This window comes from Neltuma alba, unplaced genomic scaffold (assembly GCF_004799145.2).
Source record: "Neltuma alba isolate B1F8T4 unplaced genomic scaffold, ASM479914v2 tig00011499_pilon, whole genome shotgun sequence".
In the NCBI taxonomy this organism is placed as follows: domain Eukaryota; kingdom Viridiplantae; phylum Streptophyta; class Magnoliopsida; order Fabales; family Fabaceae; genus Neltuma; species Neltuma alba.
In genome coordinates, this window is record NW_021636167.1 from 364,567 (window position 1) to 374,025 (window position 9,459).

Here is a 9,459-nt window from a genome sequence, read left to right on the forward strand (position 1 = left end):
CTATTTATTACAATATTATTTATTATGTTTAGATGAAGTTTTAGATTAAGATCCACTATTAGATATTTAAAAAAATTCTCGCACTCAAACACATTGCGAGAACTCAAAAAAATATTTATAGAAGTACTTATGAGTCACTTACTAATAAAATTATTATATCAATACAAGATTTGAGCTCCTATTATTATGAAATATAAATAGTATACTACTTCCGATCCTTAATATAAGATCCTGTTTGAATTTTTGTTTGATCCTAATTATAAGACCTCAATCCATTTTGTCTCTCATATTTATGTATTTTTTTTCAAGATTATCCTTCTAATAATAATAGTTCTAGCTAATACACTTAATTAGCAAGGATATTTTAGGAATGACAACACTTATTTATTACAAATAACTAACTTAACTTACTTCCTTAATCTCTTCAAATAAGTCAACTGGATCTTATAATTAGGACCGGAGGTAGTAATTACCAATTGGATCCATCATTACACCAAGAGAGTGAGAGCCCTTGATCTATATTTTTCTGCCCTTTTCAATTATAAAAACAATTTTAGTGTGTTGTTGTTGTTTACAATTATATTCATTCTGTATCATGGAGTTATTCCTTCGATATTATACTAAAATGAAAAAAAAATAAATGAAATGAGTAGTGATAAATTTTTAAATAATTACAAAATTATATATATTTTTTCAATAAAAAAGAATGAATTTCCATTCTTGCCAAATGCCTCCTAACCTTTCATTTGCATACATAAATAGAAGAAAAAAACGAGAGAGCCAGCAATTATTTTATTCATACAATGTAATGTATATACAAATAATAAGGAGGAGGACTAGAGATGTTATTATTGTGAATGAGGCAGCCAAAAAAGAATGAGATGTTATTATTGAGACTGCTCACTAGAGAAGCTCCACATAAGGAGGGGTGAAATAATTTATAGTGTTAGATACACATGGCGGTTGCCCATTGCTGGTTGTCCTGTTTTTGTGGTCATTTTCTTTTCTTTTTTTTTTTGGCTCGTAATAGTAATGGCTTTCTCTCTTCACCCTCTGCCTCTTCTATCCACAAAAATTTCTTCCTCATGGTTCCTGTAAAATATTATACTAATCAATTTTATTATGAACAGAATTCATATGGGTCTAATTTTAATACTCATGATAATGATAATTAAGAATATTATTATGATGAGATTTGAATGGATGAAAAAAAAAAAGATTTGAATAGTGGAAATTTAATTTGAATAATCCTGATTTAATATTTTTCCAATCTATATACTTTAAATAATAAATACATCCTTTACGTGATGGCAATAACAAATTATTTTGATTTTAAATTATATAAAATTAAAACATTATTAAAATTCGGATTTTCAATTTTGATCTGGAGGATTCAAATTCGAAAACTCATCATTTCAAATAAGTCACATGTTTTTCAACTATTGAGTTGTACAAAATATAAAATAGGTCATATTATTTATAACTCACAAATAATATACTACCTCCGGTCTTTAATATAAGACCTCATTTGATTTTTATTTTAGTTCTAAATATAAGACCCCAATCCACCTTGTCTCTAATATTTATGTTTTTTTTTTAAATAGTCTCTCCAATAATGACAGTTCTAGTCAATACACTTGATTAGTAAGGATATTTTAGAACAGACAACACCTATTTATGACAAATAACTAACTTAACTTCTTTTCCTAATCTCCTCAAATTAGTCAACTAACTCTTATAATTAGAACCGGAGATAGTATATGTTTTGATAATATTGAAATGTCGTGTGTGGGGTCATACCAAAAAAAATGTGAATGTGATTATATGAAATTATGGATACGGTATGATAGGAATATGATAGGCAATGAATGAAGAATGAATATAATTATGAAGTATGTAAAATATAAATTAAAATAATGGCATACATATGATATGCAATAGGAATGTCGGGTATTATATTATCATTTGTATAGATGAATGATAGGGAATATATAAATATACCTAATTAGTTGTTTTAAGCTGTGTCCCACAGAGTTGAAGTCGGCAATAATAACACAAGCACCCAGCAGAGCAAGCTTTTATAATGCTTCGGTGATCCCTGCAATTCACAGTATGAGTATGCTTATAGCTTGTAAATATTAGCTAAATATTTATGGTATATATATGGATTGTATATAATATTTTTGGAACTAAATAACATTTTTATTACATATACATGGAGATATAGATTTTCCTATAAATCTTAGTTTATTTATGTTTGAGAAGCTTTGAAAATGGGGAGGGTTTTAAATCAAATTATTTTTAATAACTAAAATTTCTAATAACGAGCGAAGATTTTTTTAATGTTAATTTTTTTTAAAGGGAAAAGAAATTAGCACTACGTATTACGAAAAAGATCAACTGTTTATATTTTATTTGAAAAGTTTATATTTAAAATTTTTAATTAATTATTTTTAAATAAGAAATTATTTTAAAAATAATAATAATTAAGAGATTATCATTTAAGACAAATACTTATATTAAACCTCTGACCTTTTCTTCATTTCGGTTGACTTCAATTTTCTAGGAGCTAATTAACTAATTTATATAAATTTAACAAACAAAAAAAAGGTAAGCTAGTCATTTACGCTGTAAAATAGCGGCAATAGTTTGGATTACGTTAATTAAAACTATAATATCCTCAAGTTCTCTGTTTCAAGTTTAATTCTAGCTGTAACTATCTGCAGCTATAAGCGAACTTAAGTTTTCACAAATCTGTAAACAAATGAAACTAATTACCTTACTGGCAGAGGAGTTAAGAGAAACCGAAGGATCTGAGGACGCCGACGACGACGATGACGCCGATGATGATTTAATATTAGAAAGCCCTACGTCGTAAACCATACTTTCATCAGGCTGAAACAGCCCATAATTCCTCTCCGACGTCGGGCCGGGCTTTGAATCCTCATTGAACAATGCAAACAGATACACCTCCAGGCTCATTTTTGGCCTCAGAGGCGTCCCTTCGCCCGCCATCTGCCTTCTCAACAAGTTCCCGTTATAGGTCGCTGCGTTCTGAACGGTCGCTCCTGGTTCATCGGAATCGCCCTTCGATGGCCATCCTGTCTCCGATACTTTCACCTCGATTCCGTCGAAACCCAGTTTCTGAATCGCGAAAACAACCGCGTCCACCATGGCGTATAGCATGTTGTCGTAGTGTAGATTCGTGACCGGGTCCACCATTCCTGGGCTGGGATTGAATAGAACGTATTCGAGTGGGATTTGAGATGGTTCGTCCTTGTAAGCGAAGAATGGGTAGGCGTTGATCCAAAATGGAGTTTTCGTGCTTGATAAGAAGTTCAAGAATTGAGTCATAATCTCGGAGATTTCGCTCTTGAAGCTGCCGTTTGAAGGAGGATAGGATTGATCGAGAACTGCTTGGGAACTTGGGGTTGTCACCATGATGTTTGTGTTAATGCCTAGCTGAGAAATTGCGTTGTGAATGTTAACCACAGCAGGAACGAGGTATTGAATAAGAGTTGGATCATCATCAGTGAAGACTTCGTTTCCTACATGGATTGCTGTGATTTTTGTGCCAGGAACGAACGGCTTGATGCGATTGTTCACCCATTCAAGTGCTTCTTGGGGATCGTCTAGCTGGTTGAGTATTTCGTTTTCTACTGTCACAATGAGCTCAATGTTGGAATTGGCAAAAGCTGACAGAACCCGAGGATTTGTGTCGTAGATTCTTGCTTTCGTGAGCTTAAAGGATGTCAAGAGTTCGACCACTTTTTCTGGTGGTGGCAAGTTGTCAGCTACTTGGCCATAGTTAATCCCAAAGGAAGCCACACCAAGTAAGAATCCTACATATGTGATTGAACCAGCAGTGTTGAAATCAGTTAGTGCTACTACTTAATATGATCCCTCATACATATGATAAATATCGTATCATATCATAGTATCAGATTCCTTCTTTTTATACATAACAAAGTAAGAAAAAGATTTAAAGAGTAAAATCTAGAATCAAGGAAATATATGTATGCAGAGCAAAACAGAACAAAATGATACCTGAAGAGAGGAAAAGAGCAAGAAAAGCATAGCCAATAGCCATTCTTCTGACAAATGTTGTCATTGTGAGAGAGACTTCGAAATTGAAGAGTTTGAAGAGTTCTTAAATGGAGATAAAGAGAGGTATTGTAGGCGGATGAATTCCTTTCTTTTCTTGTTAGAATATTTTGGAGGCAGAGAGGAAGAAGAGGTCGAAGGTAACGAGACGATTTGTTTATGGCTTTTCTGAGGGCTTGGCTTGCACTTGTAGTATTGCTACCTCAGCCTCATGCTCTTACTTCCTCAAGTGGTTTTTAAATTGTTTTAGACTTCTAGTTTTCCAAAATAGCATTATTTTTTCTCAGCCAAGCTCCAATTTTTTGTAGTTTCTTTTGGCCCAAATACCCTTTTGAGCCACTTTCTTCGTGCAAAAGGAAGAGAAATCCCTCTTCGGTAGGTTAAATATTTGAGGCAAGTTATTGTGGCAGGATCCCAATATTTGAGGCAAGGTGAAATTTTTAGTTGACCTAATGATGAGAGATTCTGTATAGATAGTAGTATAATTTTTGTTATATAATAATTATGTATATATACTTATTTAATACACTTGCTTATGGGGGCACCTAGGAGGCATGTTGCCATAACGCTTTTGGGTAAGAAGACAATGAAATCGCTGGAATTGACCCTTTTTGACTTGGAAATGCCTTCGCGTAAGAAAAATTTTGAGCAATAATGATATAGATGGACCCTTTTCTTTGTACTATAGAGAACCACGTATTTGTGTAAAGTATTTAGGCAAAATAATATCTTATTGTCTTCGGATACTTGTCATTTCATAGTAGTGATCTAAGATCCGGTTGGTCTAATTGGTTCAATCTTTTTTCTTTTTGTGGGAGATGCATGGGTGAGATTAAAAGCACTTTTTCACAAATTGAAATAAACTCATATGTATATTTATTTTATATATCATAAAAGTATTTTAAAACCATGATTTTGATTCCATCCAAACATCCTCTAAGTTACAGATTTGTCTTTTGGCTGACCATATTTCCCCAGAGAGAATTCTTATGATAGAAGACGTTCTGGAGTGTTGGTAACTTGAACGTAAAAGCTATCAAAGTGTGGGTGGTAGTTTAGGATTCAGACCATCCGTTGTAACAAGATATCTCAAATTTATCTCATTCAATTTATTTTAGGATTAATGTAATAGTTATCTTGAAGTAATTTAACATTCTCAGGGTTATTTTTTAAGTGAAATTTTATTTTAGTTTTTGTACATAAAATATTTCTCAAATTAGTATTTCTATAAAAGTATATTCTCAACCAAATATATTTTCTGATGGCTGCAAAGAAAGCAGAGAGAGGGAGAGAGAGATTTATTCTTTTAGATTTAATAATTTATATTGATATTTTTATACAAATAAGCATGTCTTGCTTTAATATTTAATGAGGATTCTTGCTTTTGTTGAAAAATATAATTAACAGTGATTTTTATATTTCTTTGTGAAGAACCGAATTAGAAAAGCATTTTATGAAGGAATAAATTAAGAGATTTCGCTTGGAAATGACTGAATTGATAAAAAGAAATTATATGACTAATTAAATAAAAGTGTTTCATTTATAAGAAACTAAAATAAAGTTTTATTTGGTAATGCTGTGTAATCTATCTTTTACTTTTTTTTTTGCTAAAGTAAATGTTTTAAAATGCATCTTAAGATCTCGGAGGCCATTTGCTATGAATTAGAATAGGTGAAGGAATCACACGGAAAAAAAAAAAAAAAAAAGGTACATATTTTGACCAATTATTCTGGTCCAGCCTTTCTTCCCGTTATTCTAGTTGAGTTATGAGCAAGATTTCATAAAATTTGATTGAATTGGACGTAATAATCAAATCAGAGATGAAACTTTTGACGTAATAATCAAATCAGAGATGACACTAGACTCTAATCAAATCAGCGAGTCCGATCCGGCATTTAAAGATCATTGACTTTTTATCTACTCAGTGACTATAATCTTTGCATTAATTAGTGTGATAATTTTGAAGGGCCCCACAAGTAATTCTTGCTTATGGTTAGTTAAGAAGAACCTCCTTTAATTTACAACCCTTAATTATCATGATTTTGTGAATCCCACGTCACCACTGTGGACCATCGATCTAGTCTTCTGAGATTTTTTTTTTTTTTTTGAAACGCACTTTTCCTTTAAACTTTTTTCCCCCAACACTTTTCCTTTAAACTTATTGCAAATTGTAGTTTTTTTAATATATTATATACAATATAAACTTTTATATGCTCTTATATTTAGAACCAGAGCAGTACTAATTTTGGTTATTAATATGAAATCTAGATAACTAGTTTAAAAATATTTAAAAAATTAGTTTAAATTAATTATTTATAGTAAATATGTGTTAATCTAAATAGCTAAATGAACATTGAGAAATAATATGATTGTTAGAATTAGATTGAATCAACTAGTTTAACTAGTTTATCTGAGTTCAAAATTTTGTCAAAAAGGGAAAGTGAACTGATCAAAACTAATTATTGTTATTTCTTTTAAAAGAAAAACTGGCTATTACTTCAAATTATTATTATTATTATTATTATTATTATTATTATCATCATCTTTTCACATGCATCAAGCATTCATTTCCATATTTTAATTCATATGCCAACTGTAACAGGGTTTTGCCAAAGGTTCCATTCCTTATAAATAATCCCCAAAAAAAAAAATTCTCCCTAAATCTTTTAAAATGCCAAACTGACCCAAAAGAAAAGGGCTTGACTTGGAAAATGGATTGGAAGTGTGTGATTGGACAAAGCAAGGAGTTACTATAACCATCTCACATCTTACTTTTCTAACAACTTTAACCGTCATGATTTTTCAGATGATTTGGATTGTTTTTCACGCCTTGTTGAACTCTTACCACTCGTTTTACTTTTTGTTAAAAGATAGAGTCCATATCATTGATAATACTCCTCCGATTCTAGATATAAAATCTTTTTTATAGTGTAATTTACACTATAAAATAGGTTTTAATTTAGAATCGGATGAGTAATATAAAGTACTCTCTCTAACATTATTTATAAGCTTTAAATTTAAAAAGATATGTGGTTTATTTTATAAGCTTCAATTTGGGGTTTATCTAAATGTTTTTGCCCTTAGTTATTTATTCTTTCTTATATGTCATATTCTCTTGTCATATTTTTCCACACATTCTCATTTATTATAAAGGTATATTTAGAAACAAAGCTATAAAGGTGTTTGGATGAAAACCAAACTATAGTTTCAGAAATGATTTTACGGTATACAAAGTAAATATATAGAGGAATTTATCTCAATTTGCGGAAAAGTGCTTTTAAAAAACACTTCTAACAATTCCCAAACACCCCCTATATTTTTAACTATATTATTGCTTTTAACTAATTTTAACTACTTGTTTGTTATCTGTAAATTAATTATTTAAAACTTATAATAAGAACTAGAGAGAGTATATATAAAATTCTTAAAAACCATATCAATAATAAATTATAAACAATAGAACTCACTTTTTTTTTTGTATTTAATACAATCAATGGGATCCATGTTAAAACAAAAATCTTCACTCTTTCACCTCCCAGCAAAAATCATTTTAAATTGTGCATTTGCACAAACAGACATAAAAATAGTAAAGAGTTTTACCTTTCAAATCAAATTAGACATATCACTATGCCTTTTCCTTTTCTTATAAATCATCCAGAAGAGAAGGAGGAATGAGAAACGAAGAGATTCACATTTTTTTTAGGTGTAGATGAAAAGAAAGCTGCAGGCTATATAGCCACATCAACATATGTGCGTGTATGTGTGAAAAAACATTCACCTGACAGGGGTCTGTCTTGGTCTAATATTTAAAATCTCAATCAATTTTATCTTTTAAATTTATATCTTTTTTCTCAAATCATCTCTATTAATTACATATACTACTTTTAGTTCTTAATATAAGAGCTTGTCTGACTTTTATTTTAATCTTAAATATAAGATCCTAATAAATTTTGTCTTTCATATTTATTTATTTTTTTCAACATAGTCTCTGTAATAATAATAGTTGTAACTAATACATTTGATCAGTAAGAACATTTTAGAAAAGACAACACCTATTTATTACAAATAATTAATTAACTAATTTTCTTAATTTACTCAAATTAGTTAACTAGATCTTATATTAAGAACCAGAGGTAGTATTAAAGAAGGTCTTCCTGTGATGGGGCAATTTCCAATGCAAATAATTGGAGGGAATACATTAAATGAATTAATATATATATAGTTATTACAAATAAGTAGCTAACCAATTTTGTTAATATTTATAAATTACTTACTTAACTCTTTTACTTAAAATCAGAATGAATAACACTGCTATCTGAAAACTATCAACATTACGCCTCATTAGTTCATTGCCTCCTTTCAGTGTGTTTTTGGGTAACAGCTACCATCAGGCTTTTTCAAAGCAATATTTGTACAGAACCAACAAGGTTTCCTATCCCATAAACGTATATGTTTAACCCATAACCAACAGTTCTACAAAACAGTACACAAACTTTTTGTTGGTGCCATTAGCTAATGATTGGTATTTGGTACAAATCCCTAACACGCGTCTTATGAGAAGCTACAAACAGTTACTTATTATTATCACCTTCAGTCTCCAATATAAAAGCTAATTAATTAATTTTAGTAGATTAAGAAAGTTTGTTAAGTTAGTTATTTGTAATAATTAGGTGTTGTCTTTCCTAAAATACTCTTATTAATCATATATTACCTCAAATCCTAATTATAAGACCTCTTTTATAGACTACAAGTGAGATCTTATAATTAAGTCCGGAGGTAGCATTTGCTAAAACAATTATTTGATTAAACTTTTAACATGCGACACTACTATAAAGACTACTTTAAAAAAAAAGATAAATATAAGAGATAAAGTGGATTTGAGTCTTATATTTAGGATTAAATTAAAAATCAAACCAGCTGTTATATGAACCACAGGAGGGAGTACTATGGATAAACTTAATAAATTTTGTTTCGAGGCCAAAAAACTAAAAAGCCAAACAAACAAACCCTTGAAACACAAAATAAGAAATGAATGGAGAGGACATGTTGGAGAGACGCATTATTATGGGAGATGCAGGCGGCGATGTTTTCTCGCCGTGTCTGTGCCCTCTCAATTCTTCAAAGTCTCAGTTTCAGAATTCTGTAGTCTTTAAAAGCACAACTCATACTTGTTCGTACCATTTCTCATATTTCGTTTTCGCTTCCATCTAATAATTGACCCTCCCAAACAGTGATTCTCTTCATGACTCTCTTCCCCCTCAATTATTTCTGCTTTTCTTTTTAATTCTTTTATCCTCTTGTGGTTCTGGACATGGAGGCGCAGGTTTATTCTCCTTGTTCCCCCCAACTTTAATT

At 30.5% G+C, this 9,459-nt stretch overlaps 1 protein-coding gene across 1 annotated transcript; it reads right to left on the reverse strand.

Moving 5' to 3' along the window:
* Positions 1-773: 773 nt before the first annotated feature.
* LOC114714351 (glucan endo-1,3-beta-glucosidase 14-like) lies at positions 774-4,381 on the reverse strand. The gene is made up of 4 exons (XM_028899084.1): positions 4,048-4,381; positions 2,779-3,842; positions 2,002-2,098; positions 774-1,092 (listed from the first exon to the last, which is right to left on the reverse strand). Exons 1-3 carry the CDS (start codon positions 4,109-4,111, stop codon positions 2,015-2,017), a joined length of 1,212 nt encoding a protein of 403 aa, XP_028754917.1. The 5' UTR covers positions 4,112-4,381; the 3' UTR covers positions 774-1,092; positions 2,002-2,014.
* Between the last annotated feature and the right edge of the window lie 5,078 nt (positions 4,382-9,459).